Source organism: Peromyscus leucopus, chromosome 12, assembly GCF_004664715.2.
Source record: "Peromyscus leucopus breed LL Stock chromosome 12, UCI_PerLeu_2.1, whole genome shotgun sequence".
Lineage (NCBI taxonomy): Eukaryota > Metazoa > Chordata > Mammalia > Rodentia > Cricetidae > Peromyscus > Peromyscus leucopus.
The window spans coordinates 49849343-49873027 of record NC_051073.1 but is presented as its reverse complement, the minus strand read 5'-3'; the positions used below and the strand labels follow the sequence as shown (position 1 = coordinate 49873027).

The 23685-nt window shown below is 41.5% G+C and overlaps 1 protein-coding gene across 1 annotated transcript in view; it reads right to left on the bottom strand.

The window, feature by feature from the left end:
- Positions 1-5000: 5000 nt before the first annotated feature.
- Nectin3 (nectin cell adhesion molecule 3) overlaps positions 5001-23685 on the bottom strand; it is a 115001-nt gene continuing 96316 nt past the window's right edge. Inside the window, 2 exon segments of the mRNA XM_028872041.2 lie at positions 5001-8737; positions 9552-9614. Of these exon segments, the coding sequence (XP_028727874.1) occupies positions 8561-8737; positions 9552-9614 (240 nt within the window). The 3' untranslated portion in view covers positions 5001-8560.

Here is a 23685-nt window from a genome sequence, read left to right as displayed (position 1 = left end):
TCTAACTGGGTAGCATATAGTTGTAGCCTTTTTCATACGGCTTATGAGATAGGAATGGATTTTTCTTCCTTAAAGAGTTGTAGTAAAAAAGTAAACATCACAAGACAGCAGGTAAAGCCCAGCAACAAACACATTAGGGTTGCCATAATCACCAAGACTGAAAATAATTATGTTGGTGAAAATAGTATAGCAGCTTTAGAAAAGCCAAGAGATTGAACCACAGTGGTCATATGCCCTGTAGGTCCATTTCTAGGTATGTGTGCAAGAGAAGCCAAATCATCCCACATGGAAATTATACATACATGTCCACAGCAGTATCATTCATAACGTATAATTATTTCCTAAAGGCAATGTTCCAAATGTCCCATATTAATGTGTTCAATCTGTTACAGTGAGCCAGTTTTGGGAATGAGAGAAATGCATGAACCAACAAGATTATCTTTGGAAGAATGAGGCTAATGAAAGATACAGGTCACCAAGGACTGCCTATTGCATAATGCTAAATATCTGCAATGCCCAGAACAAGCAACTAACAGAGAAAGGAAGGAGAATGTGGCTTTCCAGGGACCAAGTCAGGGGCTCCTTAGAAAGAAATGATAATGTGCATAGGTTTACTTTGGAGACCATGTACAAAACTGAAAATTTATTGTGGTAATAATGGGTTCACAACCCTGTAAATATACTAAAGCCTATGAAATTTAATACTTTTTATACGGATGAGTTGTGGATCTCAGTAAAATGTTATTTTTAAAGTGTGGTTTCCAAATTTTGAAATTTCAGAAACTAGTAAGGAAAATTCTGGAATCCACCATAGCTGTCCACTTTGTTCATTTGCTTTTGATAAATAGCACCATTTAATGATCACTTACAATGGTACTGATAGAATTTACTAAAAAGAATGTAATTTTAGTGATTAAAAGAGTCAAGAAATGATACACTATTTGCTAACTAAAGTAAATGTAGCTTCATTTAAAAAGTATTATGGGGCCTGGAAGGGTGGCTCAGTGGTTAAAAGCACATACTGCTCTTGCAGAAAAACCGAGTTTGGATCCTAGCACTCACATCAGGGCTGCTCACAACTGCCTAGAACTCCAGGTCCTGGGGCATCTGATGCCTCGTAGCCCCCAGGGTACTTGCATTCACATTCACATAACCATACTATATACATACACATAATTATAAATCTATAAAGTATCATGTGTTTTTTATAAGGAGTTACAACAGTAACAACGTCCACTTTTTATGCTGTTTGGAGCACACATCACTCTTGTCACTACTTTTAAAATTTTCCAGGAAGGCCTCAAGCATAGAAATGTTTCAGACTGTTTGCAGTTTGTACATTCCATGGTCATATAATTAGGTTGGTGATTTCATATGCATTTTAGTAACAGATTTAGATAACAGAAATAAAAAACTTAAATGATAAAAAACTTTATTTATAATATCTAAAAAGCCATATAGTCCAAAACTGCAAAAATAAAAGACAATTTCTGGAAACTTACGGACTGTCTAAAACCCACCACATTAACACCTACTATTTAAAATATAATATCAAAGTCTAAGCTGGTATTTCTTTTTGTATTTCATAATATCTGAGCTAGAATTTTCTTCACGAAGAAACTACACTGTTAACTGCTTCAGTTCTAATGCTTAAACTTATAACTTGGGTCTTTTCTCACAAGCAGGAATACATAGCATAAAATCCTTTGTACACAACAAAATGAAAATAATTAAAAAAAACAAGCAATGGATTTCTACTATAAAAAGACAGCAAGGTATGTTTCTTTTGCCAACAGTGGGGGTAAAGGGATTCCAAATCCAACTAGACTCACTACCACTTGAAGGCTGTCTAGATTACCTATGATCCATTAATGAAGCACAAGTCATGTGTAAGATGCTTCCACCATTTATTAGCCAGGAATCAATCCCCGGGTACTGGAAACAACTGGATTAGCCTCAGTTTCCAAATGACGAAGCAAGGCTTGCTGTGAGACCCGGATGGAGCCAGAGTGAAGTCTCACTGGCTTCCCGTAGGAAAAGCGAGAGATTTCTCTGCAGAAGGCATTATTATTATTTTTAATAGCAGTATAAGAGTTGGGGTTTCCATCGAGAGCCTTAGTTTTGGGTCAGAGTAAGAAGTTGAGAGCACAAAGTGGAGATTTCAGGGTGAAGGGGTTACCAGGGAGAAAGTGAAAACCAAGATAAAGCCTCTTTTCAGACAGAGATCACTTTGCAGAGGTAAAAATAGCAAAACAAGAATAGAAAAATATAATAGCCAGAGAGTTTCTCACTTCTAAGCTTGGAGGCTTTTGTAAAATCACCTTGAAAGAAGGATCTCCCTTGAAGACCCCTAGGACATCTTATTCCCCCTTACCACGGGTACAACCCCTGTGAGGTAGAGAGCGCAGACTTGAAGGGACAAGCGGAGTTGTAGGGATGTTGAGAGGGGAGGACCACACGGAGCACAAATGGGATGGAGATGGTATGTTGTGTAGTAGCATTGGCTTAGAGGCAGAAACAGAAGGTGAAGGGGTAATAGCAACTCTTACAGATGGACAAGTGGGGTAATCTGGGGAACTATTAGCAATATCAGCTACTTAGACTTTCACAGGATTTGGGATTTCAAGTATACAATGAAACCAAAGATGATGGGCATTGGTTTGGTTACTGAAGCGCTCAGTTCAAGGGAACCCTATAGTTATGTGTCGTGACAGCACAGGGGTGTAACAGCCACGGTGTGGGCTGCAGTAAACTAGTGCATGCAGAACAAACTTCTGCTGCATCGAGTTAAAATATGGTGACTACTGGGCTACTCCTAAGAATCCAGAGAGGAGTTTAATTTAGTTCCATCAATACACTAGGGTGGATTTAATAATCCTGCCTGTTCCTGGAAAGGGTATTGAAAACCAAACAATGGTGTCCATTCACTTGGAAAACTGTGTGTAGTGCTGGGCTTCAGAGGTCTACTGTGTGTCATTAAGGGAAATTAACCTCTGAGGAAGTGAAATAACCCATCTCTTCATGGCTGTCAGACACATCTGTGGTAGGACAGGGCTCAGTTCTAAGTCACTGTAGCAAATCCGATGTTCTGGATTCCCGGGAGGATTTCCCTCAGGCTCTCCTCATCACCTTTCACAGCCAAATGCCACATCATGGAGAACAAATCAATCCAGTGCAGGTCACAAAACCAGGCCTCATGTTGCGCCTCTGAGATCTGATCCTAGAAATACTCTGGCAAAACCCATAAAGGGGCAACTGTGTGGCCTGCCACCCTTAGAGTGGGAGGAGATGAACTATCTCAGAAAACCTCCTTAGCTTACTCAAGATGTTTGGGCTAGTCATTAATTAGAACTTGATGTTAACTTTAAGACTGAGAGCAGCTCTCTTCATATCCAAGCGACCTGTCTCCTATGTAATATTTGCTTGTGGCCACTGTGACAGACCCACTGTGGAACTGAAGCATTAAGAGGTGGTTAAGTCACAGATACTTTCCTTTTTTTCTATCAATCTGCATGGCACTGACAGTCTATCCTAAAATTATTACCATGGATAAATGTCAGCACAAGTCTCCAGCAGATGCCTCACTTCAGATAGCAAATAGCCCTATCCCACCCTAGTATGATGGCATGAAAACCTGAAAAAAATCTTGCCAAATTCTGTTACATTGCATTTAATTTTTAAAATTATTTTGAGACATGCCCATCAGTTTGAATATGGCTCTAAGGTTAGCTGGTTAATATCTGCAGCATCCTAATCAGGAGCACATATCTCCCAGGGCCTGCCAGCAGCTCTGGTCACTTCTGAGGCTGTTACCATATGCTTTATTTGCAGTCCCACCTGGAGGAGGCATATAGCCCTTACACATCTGTCTACTAAAGGCTATCAAAACAGCCTAACAGCTGGCAAAGGCCAGATTATAATATTCTTGAATGGAAGAAATCCATGTATTCATCAGCTATAAGATTACTGCAGCTGTATTCTATAGTTGACGAGATTTGCAAACATTAAGTTTTGGTTTAATGGGGATAAAAGTCCTGGGTTATTTAAGAGTCTTCAAATGACCCAAGGATGAAGGGCGGGCCTTGTTGTTCAAGCACCAGGACAAGAAAAACAAAGCTGAGAGGCACTGGCATCTTGATCTTTCACCCTTTCCACCCTTCTCTGGCTCACTTCCAGCTGTCCTCGGTGTGCGTGTTCCCACCCTGGGAGTTGGGCCTTGATTAACAGAGACAAACAGCAAGAAGCATGTCAAATGAAGTCCAGGGAAGAATGTTAGACGTTTGTGCCCTGCAAAACCAAGCCAACTGGTATAGACTGCTCTATCTGACTTGGTTTGGCCTTGGTAGCTTAACCTCATGGAGGTTAACCTAGTGAACAGAATGGTACTGGATATTCAGAGGTAAAAGGTGAGCACATGCGCTTCCTTTCTACTTTAACGTTTCTTATTGTTTCATTCCAAGTAGGCTCCTATACTTCTGTTTTAAAAAGAAAACCAAGACAGCTATATTCCCCCCAAATCAAAGCAGGTTTAAAAGAAGTAACAGGTGACTGATGATCTGCATAGCCTACAACTGCATGGTATGAGAATATAAGCCTTTCTGTTCCCATGGGAGCTCTTGAAAGAGGACATAACAGGGGTTGGATTTTATTCAGTGAGATGATTCATGTAAAGTGCTGGCCTTGGAACCCAGTCTATACCATACACTCAGTAAAGCTACCCATTCATAGTTATTTGAAAAAAACAAGAGCAATCATGAATTCTAATAACATGCATTTCCAATCCTACCTAAAGCTTGACAGATGAACCTTTAAAAATATTTATTATTATTATTGCATGTGCAGGAGGTGTGTGAGCTCAAGTGGTGGTAAGAGGACCATGCTGTGGCCCTTCTCTCTCCTCCTCCTCCTATGTGAGCTCCAAGGATTAAACTCAGGTCTGCAGGCTTGCATGGCAAGTGCCTTTACCCAAGGATCTACTTCAATGGCCCAGACATGAAACATTTTATGGGATACATGTTTATTATAATAAAGGGAATGTTTGAATTTGCAATTGGTTATATACAAACTAGACCAAACTGCAATTTCCACACTGCTGGATGACTCTCGCGAGGACCTTGCAGTACTCTAAATACGGGCAAAGACACTGGGCATTGAAAGTTCAAAATGCAACAGGGGAGTATAGGTGCTTCTGAAAGCTTACAATTTCTTATCCGCTGTTTCCTAGTTTAATTCTTAGCACAGTTCTGAGAGTTGACAGGGAAGGTCTCTGTTTTATGGGTGGGAACAGCTGATACCCTACACAGTTTATTTTCCTAAGTTTTTACAGCTAGGGGGAAAGCTGGGTATAGACCCATCCTATTGAGTCTTAAAACAATGGGGGATTCTCTAATTCCAAGGTAGGCCTTAAGAGTATAATAAGGATAGCACCAGGAGGCAAGTGAATGCAAGAAAAGATGACCAGTAACAGATAATCTTCTGTGAAATTTAGATTTCTACAAAAGACAACTCAGGGTAAAGGGCTTGGTTCCGTTTCTATGAGTGAATAGGACATAGAAAATAATAATGATGATGATGAGAACCTGGTCACTTACTGGGCATTTCTTCAGTCATGTGCGTGTGTGCGTGCGTGTGTGTGTGTGTGTGTGTGTGTGTGTGTGTGTGTGCGTGCGCGCGTGTGTGTGTATGTATGTACTTGTGTACCTGTTATACATGTGTCTAGCACAGTTAAGAGCTTCATATACTCTTTAGAGCACAGAGATGTCTTCAAATTTAGAGCATACAAAACACCAGGCATAAGGGGAACTCTCATAGAAGATGTAATGAATCACGGTTGTTTGTTTGCATTCTTATTTTGTTAAGTCAGGCTGCTCCTAGCCAGTCTAGACACTCAACTGTAATGAGATGCAAAGAATCTGATGATCTGCTACTGTAGCCACAACGCCAGCAGGTAAAATAGGCAATGGAGGCTGTGGTGAGGGTGAGCATGTACCCCTGCCTCCTTGGAATGCAGTGGAAGCAGTACATGGAAAAATGCCATATGAATTTACTTCTCAGTGAACTTTAACAAAACAGTTATGGGCAGAGCATGGCCAGCTGTGAATATGTCCCTCAGCCTCACATACTGACCTTTAAAGTCTAACTTCCAAATTTAAATGGCACCATTAAGTAGTCTAGGCTCCAAACTCAGAGATCAGCAGACTAATTTTGGATGGCATTTTTTGGTTGAGGGGACTGGTTCATCAACCCCTTTTAAACCTGTTCAGTATCTGGCCTTCTTTTCTTTCTTTCTTTCTTTTTTTTTTTAATAGAAAACAGACAGGAGACACTAGAATAAACTATTATGAAGCTTATGTGACCCCTGTCTGGGGCCAACAACTATCAAATATAGCAGTTTGTCTAGGAAATTCCTTAGCTGACAGAAAGGCACAGATGACAGTGAACTGGCTGGCTGCATGAGAATACCCACACCCTAAAATAACTTTTTCCTAACAATCCTAAGAATTGTTGAAAGGTAGACAGTGGGTTCCTCCTGGGAGGATGCTAAGCAGAGGACAAAAGGTTTCCATATCATTTTCTCTGGCACAAAGGAGGACATCCCTCCCTCTCCCTGGGTCCACTGTGTGCTTCTGTGAAGACGACTCTATGACCTGCCACCCAGCAGGACTCTAGCAACTCTCCTTAGTGTTAAGATATTTAAAGCCTTCTAAAGGAGGGGTGCTCTACAATCTGGCCCCTAACATCGAGGGCTAATGAAATGCTTCACTGCCAAAGAAAACTCTTAGTACTATACTATCTGACTACTGGAGGACAGTCACAAGGAACCCTGTAGCTGTAGTTACACTGACTTCCTAATGGCATCTGAGCTATGAAGCTGACCATCATCTTTGCTATAAAGGCAGTAAACTAAACCCAGAGTAGCACAGTGATGGAGCAGAGAACACCAGTGGAACTCTAGGTGCTTTGGAGCCATGACCTCTAAAAGCACCAATCCTAAACCAAGATGTAAGATGCAATTTGAGTATTGTTACTCCTTGAACTGCTGATAACGGGGAGTGGGCTGGGTGTGTATATTACTACAGCAGAACAACCATTATGGCTTATCTCACAAAGCCTGACAAACAACAAAAAGAAGCTATGGAGAACCAAGGCCGAGTGTGGCATGAATAAAATATCTTTGGTATTTCACTATAAATCTGGTAATGTTCTCATTTCCTCTTGTAGTTTAGGATGGATGTGTATACTATTTATTTTGATGTTGATACCAGTCTTTCTTAATATTAACACGTACATAGTATTTTATTTTTTAATGCCTGTGACATGCTCTGATCATCCAGGATACACAGTAAAGCGACATTATCCTTAAGATGTGCCCATGATCCTTTGGCCTCTAAGTTTCTTTCTGTGACCATTGTCAGTCTCAGTGATAGACAGCTGGCAGAGGGAGATGGCAGGACTCCGGGCAGACATGAGCAGGTATTACAGCATCGCGGTGTAGCCATTTACCTAGGCAGAGGCTACTGTATTATTCACTTTGTACGATCTCTAGAGGCTTGTTCACCAGGTGATGTGGGGAGGAGGAATAGAGAACATGCAGATTTAGCAAACACGTCATGTTGAAGTAGCTCTACAAAAAACAGTTTTTCAGTTTTCCACCTGGCTTTTAAGAGTGGGAGTCATTTCAGGGTGACCTTCAGCAGGCTTTCTGTTTCTTGAGGTAGATAAGACATGGAAGAAAAGGAAAGAGTGCAGAAGAGGAGCTAGCTGAAGCCTGTGTGGAGGGAGACCGGTGTGAAATCAACAGGAGTGGTGAAAGGTGAGCGTGTCAGGTTCAGAAGAAAAGAGCAAGACTAAGAGGACTGCAGCCCGTTTGGCAGGGATTTTAGGATTAATAGGTGGGAAAACAGGCATGGCTCCAAGGACAAAGGAGAAGACTCTGTAGCAGTGCTAGTCACGAGGGGACAGAAGGCAGAGGGCCCTGTGGAGCCCCTGGAGCCCAGGGCCAGGAAGGACACTCTGCACTAATACTACTTCACAAGCACCCAGAGGCCTGGAGGCTCTCACTGCTTTTGTTATATTGTTTGGAGAGAGGAGAGCCCGCCTCTTCCCTCGGCCTCTGGACACAGCTATTGTAATCGCACTGAGATGCTGGGGAAATCTAAATCCCAGCTTAATAATTAGTGAACTGGATTTGGAGCTCGGAGTTTCCCACCTGTTTAAATTACAGCCGAGCACTGCCTGAGACCCGAGCCGAGTGGCTGCCAGCAGCTGGGGCCTTTGCCTGCAGTCATCACAGGCAGATGCCGTGATTTCAAATGAACACGCCATTGTAGGCCAAGTGTTAGCAGTTAAACACTAGAGCTACAGAGATGCAAAGCTACAGGCAAGTTCGCAAACACAGCTGGTGGTTAAGAAACCCTTAATGAAGTTAAGAAAACCACTATTAGCTCAGAGTCATCCATCAAGAGTTCCGACCCAGACTGAAATTGTTTAGATGCCTCAGTTTCTCTCTCAAGTCTAGGAATAAACATTTGTTAGAACACCCGTTACAACAAGAGGAAAATCACACATAATGTTCTCGTGGGTTGATGTAGAGTCTCTCGGGGTTGCTTGAGTGATGTTTGTGGGGGCTTCGGTCTTGGTAACACATCTGGTTGTAGAGGGGGTACATCTCCTGAGCCCCATCCTCTTGTACTGTGTTCTCATCTTCATAGTCAAATCTCCTGCTATTTAGTCCATTCTAAAAATTCAAACATTGCTTATATTAGCAGAGAAACTGTTTACATTCTTCTAGCATACTGGCAAAAACAAGCAAAAGTTAAATTCATTAAAGTCCATGTCCCTAGTTCACGACCCCACAAGGAACTAGATGGCAAGGCAAAGTTCAACAACTCACCATGTTCCAGTCATCTGGTGCCCACCATACCCGAGAAAGAGGAGTGGTGACTTTTAAATATAAATTCCAAATAATGGGGCTGTGAGCTGTTTTAGGTTTTGAAGTTTGGAATTGGTACCTATCAAGGTCAGCTAAAGAAGGGCATGGTTGTGAACTTCAGGAACATCTCAAAAAGGGTTCCAAGCTCAGAAGGAATGTATGAGATGGTCAGAGAATTAAATCAAACAAAACAAAAATAAACACCAAGACTCAGCATTGGGGGATTAGGGAACAGACACAGCAAAATGAACTAGCATTTGACCATATGCTTGATCAAAGGGAGACTTAAAATGCTGCCCCAGACAGCCTCTCCTCTACCTTCCTTCTGACTTGACCTTGAGCCACAGCTGACACTTACTGTGGAATGAACTCCCTCTGATGTTCTCTGGTATTTCTGACATGGCCCCTTCTGCCTGGGCATTGGTTTCAGATGACTGAAACGCTTCTGGGATTACTCAGAAGTGTTCTTTACATTATTTGCAAGGGTAAGCAAGCTCAAGGACTTTATCAAGTCATGTACAGACATGTAAACAGGGAGCAATGGCTAAAATGAACTTTTATGGATATCTGATGAGACTTTTAAATGTACCTGGGTGAATACAACATGCGCTTTACTTACAGAGGACTGAAGACCACCAGCGCCTTTCTCTTTGAACTGAGTCTGCAAAGGCAAGTGTTCAGTCTGGAAGACAGTAAAAGATACACAATGTAAAGTACTAGCACATCAACCAATACCTGGGCAACTCCTGTGTTCAAGGAGCCAACCAGGTCTTGCTAAACATCTACCAATGAAGCAAAATACCCTCCAGGAGGATGGAGAAAAACAACAGCTACATATTCCCTCTCTCCTCACCCCTTCTCCTCTGGCTCCTGGCTTCTTCAGATAGAAACTATCCAGAGCATGTGTTGCACAAGAGCTTGAGCAAACTGACTATATGACTTGAGAGCTTTTGCACTATAGCTCTTCAATCTTTCTCCAGTGGAACAGTCTGGTATTTTGATCAGGTAAGAGTGGGCTGAACTGGCACTAAGCTTTTATCTGTGGCCATCCATGCGGCCATTCTTTTCTTCCTGCTTCCTTCCTCATGGGTTATAAAGGGAGTCATCACTTTGAATGTAACCTCAGCTGCAAAGGGTCTTTCTCAGCCCCCTCTGCCTGCTACATTAGGTCCCCATTCAAGTGTCACAGCATTTGTAAAGCCCTGTAACATCCTCAGGTGGAGGCAGCCATCAGAGCATATAATAGCAGCCTCCTATGGGAGACCTTGAGTGCTGGAAGGAGTCTTGTAAGCATTTTCTTATCTAACCCTTATAAGTAGCTCTATAAAGCTGGTCTCCATTGGGAACTAAAGTTGGGGTCAAGGAGACCACCACAGTTGTGTTAAAGATACTACAAAGCCAATGACTTAACTTCATGACCAGGAGAGTTAAACTGTTTTAGACCAAAGCCAAATTATCTTCTACTTTTAGTCAGTTTGAAAGCCATTCACTGCTCACCCCTACTGACTTAACATCCTGGAAACTATCAAAACCTTTAAAATGTATTCTTAGCAGACCACTAGCTTCCCATAACCCAAGGGCTAAGGACTGTTATCAAGTAGCATCTAAATCCACATACATATGGCACCCACCCATGCATCTGGCAAATACTTTTACAACTTTCTTCTGTAACCAATAAAATCTCATGTTACTGCCTCCACATTAGAACACAGTGTTCCCTCATGATCAGGCCATGATCACTCATATTGGACTCCAGAATCAACCATCTCTTATTCTTTTTGAAGCAGAAACTGTGTTTTTCTATCAGTGTTATCCTACATGTGACTTAATCCGGGGTTCAGCCTGGTTAAGGTGTCTCATCTCACAGATGGTTAGTAGACTGCTACTCAAGCATCATTTTGTCAGATTCTAAGTTTTTGAGGCTTATGTCCTGTTTCAGGTGCCATGCCTACACGAGATGTTCTGCAAATACAATGGGAGGAAGATTGATATCCTGTGTGGCATATCAACCAACAGGAGTCTTTGCTCCTGCTGTCTCTTTGGTCTGGACGGTTTGCCCCTTAAGCTCTGATAGTTGAAATCCTCTCCATATACGGTGGCTTCACTAAAGTCACTCCTCTCTTCTGTGGAACCTTTTTCTGCCACAGTCAATCCTTTCACTCCTACTTTCTCCACTCTTCTTCTCTGCACATCTCTTAGGCCTCACATCATAGTTTGCCTTATTTTATAATCTTGAACATTTGTCATTTTCAACTCCAGCGAATACTGAGTCTGTCCTGTCTGCTGTTATGGCTTGAAAGTTTGTCCTTCGCCAAATCCATTTGTTGAAACCTAATCTGTAATGTGATGGTATTAGGAGGTGGGACTTTGGAAGGGATAAGGACATGGGGGTAGGGCTTCCATGAATGGAGTTAGTGTTGCCTTATAATGCGCTGAAGAGGCTACAGATTTCTCTTCTAAACTATGAGGTTACAGTGAGATGGCTATATCAGGAAGAAGACTTTCCCTAGATACCAGATGTGCTGGTGCACTGATCTTGGACTTCTCAAGCCTCAGAACTAAGTGAGTATCTGTTAGTCATGAGCCCCCTAATTTATGGCTTGTTTTTATTGCATCTCAAACAGATCAGTCTTCGTTCATCCCTATATTACAGCCTATCTTCTGTAATAACAAGTCAATAGTTAATTACCTGGTTGGAATGTAAACTCTCATTGGTTCTTGGTCTCCTGTGTCAGGGTTATCCATATTATAAATTATCTCTGATAATCCACACCCTCCTAATGCCATCTGTACCATGATGATGACCAGCTGACATTAACAATACAAAACATACTGGTTACAAACCCCAGGTAGGTCAGCTTAATGGACCTGTGGCCAGTCATATGGAGTCCTTGGAATTCAATACTCTGCAGTTGTCATATTTGATTTCTTAATTTTACAATGAATTTATATCTTGTAAGTGGCTCAAGAAGGCAAAGCAGCACGCTTATGGATGAGGAACCCCAGGTCCTCGCATCCTGCCTTCTGGTGCTTGGCTTTAGTTGGCTCTTGGATATCATTCTCCTCTCCTAGTGCCCAGGTCTCACTTACTATCCTATCCAGTAATGTCATGGCCTTCCTCCCTGAAAGAGGACAGAGTTCTGGCTTAGGGAAAGCTTGAGTCAGAAGTGTGTGCCCTTCCAGTACCACACAAGTCGGCAGGTCCCAGAGGCCATGTCCCAGCAAAGGCAAGCCTCTTACTCATCCCTAGGTACTCATTCTGGTACCTAGCATCACCACCTCAATGCTCACTTTTGCTAGGCCTTACAAATTCTTTTCTTGTTCATGGTCCAAGGAAAAGAGACTTGAAAACTAATACCCTAAAGTAAAATTAGTATTTTCTTTAGCTTCTTTGCTCTTTAGAGGATGCTTGTGCTTGTTTTCTATCCATTTTATACAAGTATTTAAAAAAATTGTTCTGTGTCAATCAGAACAAAGTATAACTTGATAAGACAGAGGGGATAAAGGATGCACAGAGAAGGCAGGCATAGATCTTCTAAATCATTTGTCTTTACAAAAGACATCTTATTTATAACTTCATTTGTTCTTCTTCCAGTATCCTCTATGTTATAACAAAACCTAAACCTATTTGTGTTGACCTTTAGAAAAAAAGTAAGTCAGTGAAAGGCATCACAATCTCCTGTGCCTTTTCCCAACATCACGAATCTCTGACAAAGTCCTCTCACAGTTGGCCTACACAGTCTTCCTAAGCACTCCCAGCTGTCTAATAGTCTGAGTCAATTTCTACATCTAATACTGTCAGAGAAGGAAAAAGGAACTTAGGTGATGGATGAAGCTGTTCCATCTTCCAGAAGGGTACAGAATCTACCAAAGGAAGGGCAACCAGCAATGTTTGGAGGTCGCTGCTCTTTTAAAAGAGCCCAATCGTGGGGAAAATAAGAAAAGAAAAAGAGTAAGAAAATCTTTATTACAACTCTGCTAACCTTGAAGGAAGATGCACACCAATACATTCTTCCCTGCTCCTCCTACTGGGGACAGTCTGGAATGAAGAACCACCACCATCCACCCTGAAGGACAGGCACATTCTAGGAACACAATATGGCTGCAAGGGTTTAAGAAGAGATGTGTTGTAAAGACATGCTGTCCCAATTTACAAAATTCCAGATGGTAACTTTAACATAGCCAGAAAACACATTATCGCCTCCATCTTCCCAACCTGCTTGTAAGCCTCTCCTCTGTGTCAATGCAACATAGGAACAACTTCCTGGAAGCCAAAGATAGGGCATCATGAGCAACAATATCCGCATTATACTTGCCAGGGCTAGGGAACTGCAGAAGCTAAAATCTACTTGCTTCAATACAAAGATGTCAAAGAACCACTTGCTTTATGATTAGTACAGAATTGCTCCCTTTTCCTATGCTAGGAGATAGGAAATTAGCCAAACCCTTGACAACATGGACCTGAACAAGAAAGGAAGTGCCTCGACTCTGTCCCACATTTGAAATGTTCATCATCAAATCACTATACCTCAGGGGACCCATAAGTCTGCAATGATGAATATGCCAATTTAGCTCTTAAATTAACAAACTGATTTTCATGGGTCAGTTTTATGCTTATCTAAAAGTTGAGTGGGAAGTACAGTTTCCATATACCTCTCCTGTCCCCTCCAATTGCATGTATAAACCCCACCTTCAGGGTAACTTCCAGCCTCACTGAGGCTCATTTGTTACAAATGGTGACTCTTGTACACACTCTCATTTTCAGAAGTTCAAAACTCATATTTGAATTGACTCTTGGCAGTGCACCTTATTTGGTTGCTAACAAGAGTCTAATGCTATGGCTGCGTCATCCTACCATCACATAGTAGTTTGTCACCCACCCCCCACCCCGTGCTCTGCCACTCAGACAGTTGTGAGCCACTATGTGGGTGCTGGGCATCAAACCCATGTCCTCAGGAAGCCAGTGCTCTGTGGGATACCTACTCCCATTTTTACCCCAAGATACTCTTGAAGAGGGAGAAGTGAGAAATATTTAGATAGAAGAATAGAGGGGAGAGAAACAGACAGAAACACAGGATAGCTTGGGAGAGCCTGGATCCTTATCCACTGGCCCCTTCTGTCTCTTCTAAAGGGCTTTTTAAAAAAAGGAATGCCAAGCGATGGAAAAAAAAACCTCCCCCTAGCACAACCATGTGTAGACCCTTTCAAACACCTGGTAACCATGCACATGGTCAAGCCATCCTCTGATGCAGCTCTGCTGGGTAAAGCAAGCTCAGATCTCACTAGGAGCCTCCACAGTGCTCTCATTGAGATAGCTCTCCAGCCCCAACATTGTCTTTTTAAAAACACACTCCTGTCTTTTCAAGCCTTTTCCTATCATGCTCTCTCTAGCTGCTAGCCACTGCCACCTACCTTTCCAGGGATTTTCTGAGAGAATCCAGATTTGCAGCTGTTACCATCCCATTGGTTAAGATCACATTTACTTCTGACTGAGGACTGGACACCTAGATCAGTGCTTTCTGGGCTCTGCCTGACCCATCATTTTAGTTTCCTTGAAGCTAAAACATATCCTCATCTTGCTTTTGGGTCTTTCTTTCCATTCCAGAAGAAATTCCCACACCTCTGAGAACTTCTGCCCCACTTTCATATCTAGGCTCTGCAGCATGCTTGCTTCTCTTGCTACCTATTTCCTTCAGCTTTTCTTTTTTTCTCTTGCTTCAGCTACCTATTTCCTTCAGCTTTTCTCTGCCGTGACAAATACCTGACAGCAACAGCTTGCAAGAGCACAGATTGATTTTGGCTTATAGTGCATTCCATGGTTGCCTCGATCAGTTGGTTTGGACTTGCACAAGGCAGAATATTATGCTTTTGTGAGTGTGTGTCAGAGCAGGATTCTTACACCATGGCATCCAAAAGGGAAAAAATGAGAGGGGAGGGTGTGTATGTCAAAATATGCCCTCTCAGAGCTCGGCCCCAGGTACACATTTTCTCCAAACAGCCCCATCCTCTACTTTCTAGCATGACTCAATATTGCTATCAAGTTATGATGCTACCAGTGAAAGAATTAATTAATAAATTAGTGGGCCTAATAATCCAATGGTCCCCTAACAACTGGGTCTACTATCCGGTGGCTGAGCTTTGAACACATAAGCCTTTCTGAGGGATACTTCATCTCCAAATCATCATTTCATTGACTCTTCTATTCAACATATAATCTGTTTAAGTTTCTCCCACCTTAAAAGAGAAAGGCAAAATCAATGTCCTTAAAATTTTCAGACATAACATTTCAAAAACCTCATGAATGAGACAGCATGGACTTGGCCCTTCCTCCTGAAAGATCACCCAGTTCAAAAGGCTGCAAGTAAAGATAGGCAGATTCACCCTTAGTGTGTAGCTCTTCTGTCCTCCACAGGTGCCTTTCCAGTCCCAGCATTTGTTCAGCTCCTGTCACATCCCTGGGTAACTTTCCACCTAACAGCACATCAGACATAACTACAGATTTTAATGCACACTCATAATCTTTTATGAAAGGGTACAGATTATATGAAGAGATCATGAGTAATGAACATATAACTTAATTACATTGATTCTGCATGAAATCTTGTTATCTTTTAGACAAATAGAACAAATTACTATCTACTGCCCTCTATGCCTTTCAAGATGACATATTTTATAGTGTTCTCTCCTTTTCAGTCCTGGAGTTTTCTGTTATCTCTCAAGTTCACTGCTGACCACAGAAACCATGCCTCCTTTTTCTTCTCTGATCAGTTCCAGGTTAACACCTATGATATTCTGTAAATTTACTTTTCAATGGACTTCCAAAAAACAGACAATTCTGGGGGCACAGAAAACCTAGCTATTTTTCCTGAGCTGGATGCTTGCTCCAGAACTCTTCTGGTTTGCTCTCCATATGTTGCCACATGTCTGCTAGTGCTGTGGGATGGTCTATATGTCTAATTGCTCTGATTGGTCAATAAATAAAACACTGATTGGCCAGTGGCTAGGCAGGAAGTATAGGCAGGACTAAAAGAGAGGAGAAAAGAAAGAACAGGAAGGCAGAAGGAGTCACTACCAGCTGCCACCATGACAAGAAGCATGTGAAGACGCCGGTAAGCCACGAGCCACGTGGCAAGGTGTAGATTTATAGAAATGGATTAATTTAAGCTATAAGAACAGTTAGCAAGAAGCCTGCCACGGCCATACAGTTTGTAAGCAATATAAGTCTCTGTGTTTACTTGGTTGGGTCTGAGCAGCTGTGGGACTGGCTGGTGACAAAGATTTGTCCTGACTGTGGGCAAGGCAGGAAAACTCTAGTTACAAAGCTAGCATCTTTTTTCCTCTCCTTATGTCAAGACAGTGCAAAGGACTTCAACTCTATTGATATAGCTTGTCCTAATATTTTTTCTATAAAGAGTGAGTCTCCAGTCATGATGGTTTATGGTATGAAGTCCACAGAACCCAAGTTTCAAACACTGGATATCAAGTCCAAGGAACAAGAGTTTCAATCAAACACTGGAGAATTGTGTTGTACAGAGCTGAAATCCCAGAAAGCAAGCAAGCACACAATCAATGATCCTTTAATAGCCATGAATTTTCTGTCAGCTTCAGGAGAGACTATTGAAGATGATCACAGTGTCTTGCTGAACTCACATGGAAGAGTTCCACTTTTAGGTAAGATGAAGTGTCTAGAATCTGGAGAAGGGAACTGAAAATGAGACTCAACTAGAAAAAGTTCAGTTGTTGGCACAGGAAGAGAGTTCATTTGGCTCAATTCTAGTGTGAGCATACGTGGAATAGACAATGAATGAATACCAGAGAAGGAGATATTAGTAGGAAACTATAATTGTTACCACTGCCAGAGCCTGATTAAAACTGAAAGATGCTAAATTTCCAACCAGCCAAAGTAGGAAAGTCCCTCCTCAACATGATAATGAATCACTTCACTTTTGGTTACTACCTCAAGAACAGAGATTTACTTTGGCTCGCTGTCCTGTGAGTGTGAGTGAGGGGCTGCATCCAATGTTGGACTTCTTGCTGGCAGAGTCCTGAGGTAACCCAGGGGAGAACATGGCCAGAGACAAGGAGTGCACACATGGGCATGTCTGGTTTCCCTCTTCCTATAAAGCCACCTGTAAAGCACTCAGTTATGGGAATCCTTTCAATGGCCTCATCTAACCCCAATCACCTCTCAAAAGCCGCCTCCAGAGCTGCAGTAAGTTTCCACTCTCTGCATATAGTGAGGATTACACTGCAGCAGAGGAAGCCTTGGCAGATACTGAACACATACCCAGAACACCGCAGAGACAAGACCCAGTCATCCCTAGGGGTAAAGACGGGCCTCTAGAACAACCCCCCAAACTGAACATAGGCTTCTGGAGGATGACAATGATTTTTAAGTTAACACTGCTACAAACTAACCCAATTCTTACTAAGGAATAATATTAAAATTAAGTAAATTGATGTCACATTTACAATGTCCAGGGCCTAATTAATATCTAATGACCATGAATAAAGTAGAGAAAGTAAATCAACAGAAATAACCTGGAAATGATAGATACAGTACAGTTTGCTGGCCAACACTTTAACATATCCAGCATAAGCCAGACATGGTGGCACACACTTATAATTCCAGTACCTGAGATGTCAGAGCGAGAAGAGTATTAGTTCCATGGTAACCAGTGAAACCTATCTCAAAAATAAAGAAAAAATGGCTATTATAAATATGCTTAAGGCAGGAAAATGTGAGTAATAATAATGATGAAAAAAATCAAAGAGAGCTTCAACAGCTAAAAAAGAAAAAAAAAAGAAAAAAAATTACAACCTAAAACGGTAAGTTTCTCCAGATGTCCTCACAGCAGATTAGACATGGTTTAAGAAAAGTGAATGTATACATGCATGTAAAACTATCAATACAAACAACAGAGTGGAATGAGAATTAGCAGAATTTTTGAGTTTTGGTGAAAAATACAAATCTGTATTTCTCAAAGGTCAATGCATTCTAAGAAGAATTAAAATATGTAATGCCACCCAAACCTATTTCAAAATCAAACTGCTAAAACTCAATATTAAAGACATACTCAAAGATACAGCTAGAAGAAAAAAATGAGATGTAAGATATGCAAAAAAGGCAAGAAGTATCTGTCACTTTTTATCAGCAATAATGAAAAATATGGGGGACAAAAGACAATGTAAATACAGTTTTAATGCATGTGATGAAAACAATTAAGCTGAATATCATTTGTGATCCCTAGAGAAATGTTAAATAAAGACAGTGAAATGAGGACATTTCCAGACAAAGGAAAGCTGAGACATTTTGTGCTCAGAACATCTGTATTGTTAGAGTGTTTCAGAAGGATTCTCCAGGTCCAAGAAAACTGACTCCAATCATAACTTTAACATTAAAAAAATACATTATGGTTTCAGAAAAGCACAGTAAGAATGGATTATCAAGTGTATAACACATGAAAAACAGTAAATTAAGGGAACAGGGAGGCAGAAGTAAATGTTAAGTACAGCATGGAAGGGGTCCTCTTTTTTTGTCAACTTGACATAATCTAGTGTTATCTAAAAAGATGGAACCATATTTGAGAAAATGCCTCCATAAGACTGGCGTATAGGCAAGCCTGTGGGGATATTTTCTTAAACAGTGATTGGTGTGAGAAGGTCCAGTCCACTACGGGCAGAGCCAGTGGTAGTCCTGGGTGCAATAAGAAAGTTGGTTGAGCAAGCCATGAGGACCAAACCAGTAAGCGGCATTCCTCCATGGCCTCTGCTTCAGTTTCTGTCTCCAGGTTCCTGCCTTGACTTCCTGCCCCACCTTCCCTCAGTGATAGAGTGTGACCTGAGAACTGTAAGCTGAAATACACCCTTTCCTCCCCAAGACGCTTTTAGTCATGGTGTTTATCACAGGAAAGAAACCCGTTTAACTAGGAGAGTTAAGTTAAAAAATGAGCTTGCTGAATGTTTGAGAAATCACAAAAATAGTAAAAATTAAAAGTATAACTAAAATTCAACAGAGAAGTTAATACCAAATGACTCATCTAGTTGGGAGAAGGCAGGGAAATGATGAGGGGTAAAGAATCAACAGAACAAATAAGATGGCCAAGTTAAACCTAACTGTGGGAGTCAGAACGGCATACACATAATGATAAAAGGCGAGAATTTTTAGAATGAGCACACTCATCCACCTGCACATTACTTACATAAAATTCATCTGAGATCCAAAGAGATGAAAAGCAGGAGGAAGCAGTGTGTGTGGGCTCCCACCCGCAATCCTAGCACTTGAGAAGCTGAGGCAGGAGAGCTACAAATTCAAGGCCAGCCTTGGGTACAAAGTGAAACCTTGCTTCAACCCTTTCCTCTCTCCCCCCCCACAAAGCAAAAGGAAGGAAAAGCCATACCACGAAAACACAAGCCGTTAGAAAAGCATTAGAAACGTTTAAAAGCTGAGCGGCCGTACTAATATCAGTCCAAATGATTACAGGACAAGGAAAACTACTAGAAAAAAAAAAAAAAGAGAGAGAACTTTCACAGATGCAGGAAAGATCAGTGTTTCAGGGAAATGCTGCTTCTCTCGGAAGCCACAGTTTACTAAACAAGAAGCTGAGTGCCAGCGATACAGGTTGTTAGTCAGAGAGGCCCCGAGCCTCAAAATGGGTTATTGCCATTGCTGTTGGTTGTACATTAGAAATGAATGGCAGGACCCTGTTGCTGAAGACTCTACATATGTTGGTCACAGAACATGGAAAAATCATGCTGGAACTGAGCTGGAAGCTTACCTTCTTCTACTGGCTTGCTTTCACGGTGTTGGAAGATTCACTCCACAGGAGGGAACTCATGCCTGGTTCTGTAAACCCAGTTAAGAGCCTGTGGCTTGGGAGGTCACAGGCACAGGGGAGAGCCTTCTACTGCTTTACTAAATGGACATACTATCAACCTGCCTTCTCAACACTTCCTATTCACAGATCAGCACAGCTCTCAGCCTTCTTCAGAGAAGCTTCTTGTTGCAGTGGACAGTGGTTAATACAGAGCCTCACAGCTAGTCAAAGTGCAGTGAAATAGTGACTGTGCAGTGCTCAGCACCAAAGGGGACATCTGTGTCACCTCTGCCCCCAGTCCCAAGGCTCGGGGAACATCACGGAAAAGGGGGCAGAAAGAATCCAAGAGCCAGAGTTTGGGGAAGACTGCTGCAAGTGTCTTCTGGGAAGGCCATGACCGATACGCATGAACTTACTATAGCTTTGATGACCAGCCCAAGACTGGACCCCTCCACATTTCATATGGAAGCGGGGAAGATGCATGAGGCCTCACTTCCAGTAGAGGCAGGTTCTCCCTTAGGCCTAGGTCCCCCCCAGACACAGGTTCAGCCAGGTTTACAGTTACCAGGCAGGCATGAGTTCCTTCCTGTGGAGTGAACCCTCTGGCACTATGAAAGCAAGCCAGTAGAGAGCAAGAGTAGGACTCATGAAGACCTACCACTGTGGGACTATTGACGTGTAATAGTGGCTGGAGGACGGAGTGTCACTTTCTTCAGTGGTTAGTCACTGATGAATTTACTTGTGCTTCAGTGAAAGCCCTCCCACCCCTGTTCATGTGGGCAACCCTGTTTAAACTCTGAGTCACACATACATTAAGAGAGACATGGAAGCAGGAGGGAGGCTTGTTGAGAAGAAGTGTTTCAGCACACAAAAAGGAGTGGGGATGAAAAGGGGGTGAAAAGGACTGAAATTTATTATATACATGTATGAAACTGTCAGGTAATAATAAAAAGACCCGTGGTATAAAGAGGAGACAGCAAAGCAATCAATCCTCAGTGTTTGTGTACCCAATAAAATTACAAAATCCATGAATAGCTGACAGAGCTAAAAGGAGACACAGACACACTCGAATACACAGTTGGAACAAGTACTCCTATCAACTGAACATTTGTTATGTGTCTAAAAGACTTGACCAACTCTAGCAACTACTTTGACCTAAGTGACATCTGTAGAGGACTACAACCCACCACACACAATGACATTTACATCAGTGTTTTAAGACACATCATCGGCCGGGGCTTAAAGTCTCAACATGGAAGAACTAAGATTCTATAGTCATTTTTACAGCCATTAATTCTCACTGGAGATATGTATGCATGTATCACCAGAAATTGATGGGAGGTTAATAATGAAATACTTGAAAAATTTCACAATGTTTATAGATTTAAAAACATCCTTCTAGCCAGGTGTTGTGGTGGCCCACAGGGGCTTCCTAGTAAGACCTAGCAAAGTTGCTTTACCCAGCAGGGCTGCATAATGAGATTATTTGGCCAGGGGCATGTTTACCAGGTGTTTGGAAGGGTCTACACTTGGCTGTATGATGTGCTTTGATCTTGCAAGGGGGAAGTCTTTTGCCTCTGCCCTTGGCATATTATAAAAAGTCCTTTTGAATAAAGCTCTGGGTGACTGGGTATTGACCCAGGGCCCTCCTGAAGCTATTCTGTGTCTCTGTCTTTCTTATCATCTCTTTCTATCTTTCTACCTAATATTTCCTCATTCCTCTCTCCTCTACCCAAGAATGCTTTGAAAGGTGAGAGCAGGTCAGAGCTGGACTGGACTTTGACAGACTCCCACAAGGTGTGGGGGCACATGCCTTTAATCCCAGCACTTCAGAGGCAGAGGCAGGTGGATCTCTGTGAGTTCGAGGTCAGCCTGGTCTACAAATTGAGTTCCAGGACAGCCAGTGCTACACAGAGAAACTCTGTCTCAAAAAAACAAAACAAAAAACCAAACCAAATAAAACTACAAGGACAAAAACCATACTTCTAAATAATTCATTGATTGGAGAAGAAAACAACAAGGGAGACTAGAAAACACTGCAACCCCACCCCCTGTTTGTTTGTGGTGTGTGTGTGTGTGTGTGTGTGTGTGTGTGTGTGTGTGTGTGTGTGTGTGTTTACACACTTATTTGTTGAGGTGAATATTTGGAGGCCGGAAGACAACCTAGAGTATCATCCTCAGAGACGCTGTCCACATTCTTTTTGACAAAGTTGCTAAGTGGCCTGAAGCTCATCTATCAGGTCAGTGTGGCTGGCCAGGGAGCCTCATGATCCACCTATCTCCCCCTCCCTAGCACTGACTGGGATTACAAGGGCATACCACCATATTTAACATTTTTCATAGGAATCTGGGAATCAAAGGTAGGTCTTTGCACTTGTAAAATTACCAACTGAGCCAGTTCCCAGCCTGATACTCTGAATTGAATGTAATAAAACTGTCAAACTGTGTGGGATTTCAAACAAAGAACTGCTTGTACTTTAAGTGTTCATACTAAAACATTTCCACTTTAAATGCTTATAACTAGACAATTCGTAGAAAAACATCTTAATCATCTAAAGTCTTTCTTTAAGGAACAATAACAACAACAAAAGATCAAATTAAACCTAAGGGAAGAAGGAATGAAGCAGCAATAATGGGAAATCAGTAAGAATGAACAAACTGAGAATTTATGAAACCATAAACTGCCTCTTTGAAAAATTAGAAAAATTAGAAACTCTTTGAAAAAAACCAAACAAACAAAATCCCAGCAAACATAAAGACATTTGAAAATGAAAACAATTGGCATTTCTGCACTCATCCCACATAAATTAGTAGGATAAAATGTTATAAATAAGCAATTCTCAACCCGTGAGTGGCAAATCCCAAAGGAGTTGCATGTATCATTCATCCTTTGTATCAGATATTTACATTATGGTTCATAACAGTAGCAAAATTACAGTCATGAAGTAGCAAAGAAATAATTTTATGGTTGAAGGTCACCACAACATGAGGAACTGTATTAAAAGGTCACAGCAGTAAGAAGGTGGAGAACCACTGTTATAAACAATTTGATGCTAATATTTCAACAACCTAGATGAAATGACAAACGTCTTCAAGATACAAAAGAAATTCTTTGCATAAGGACAAGCTAATACCGGCCTGAACTCCTTCAGCAAATGGGGAGAAAGAAGACACGCTGAATCCTCTTGTGAGATTGGCATCACTTGGGTTCCAAAGACAACGTAAGAAAATCAGCTAATGGATTTTATCCACAGTTTATTCTCAAACTTTAAACTCCCAGACTTGAAAGCAAAGCAGTCCTCAACAATTATGTGAATTTAAAAGTTTGTGAATATATATATACACACTCACATATATATACATATACATACATATGTACATATATATATACATACACACATGCACTACTCAACAATGAGATATATATTCATTCAATATGAATGAATCTCAAAACATCATGTTGACCAAGAGTATTGAATATGAAGGAGCACACTGACTCCTTTCATGTGTGGGTCTTGACAAAAGACAGACCCAATGTACTGCAAGAGCAAGCACATCAGTGTTTGCTGGAGATAGAAGGTACATGTGTGAAAGGTGGTGGTGAGGATGAACATTATGTGAGAAATGCTTCAGGTCACTGAAATAGGTCTTGGCTATAGAATGCATGTATCTGGCAATGTTTATCAAAGTTTATACCTAAAATGCAGCATTGTTACATAAGTTGTACTTCAATGAAGCTGACGTTTTAAATCTGTATTCTATTTTATCATAGTTACCCATTTAGGAGGAACTCAAGTGAAGAGATGAAGTAGACTGGGAAGTTATTCTGGCATCTGCCACAATAAAGTAAATTCTCAGTCATAACCTTATCTCTGATGCAGAAACTTTTCTGTTAATATATCTGAATGTGCATTTGTGTTTTAATGACTGAGTTGC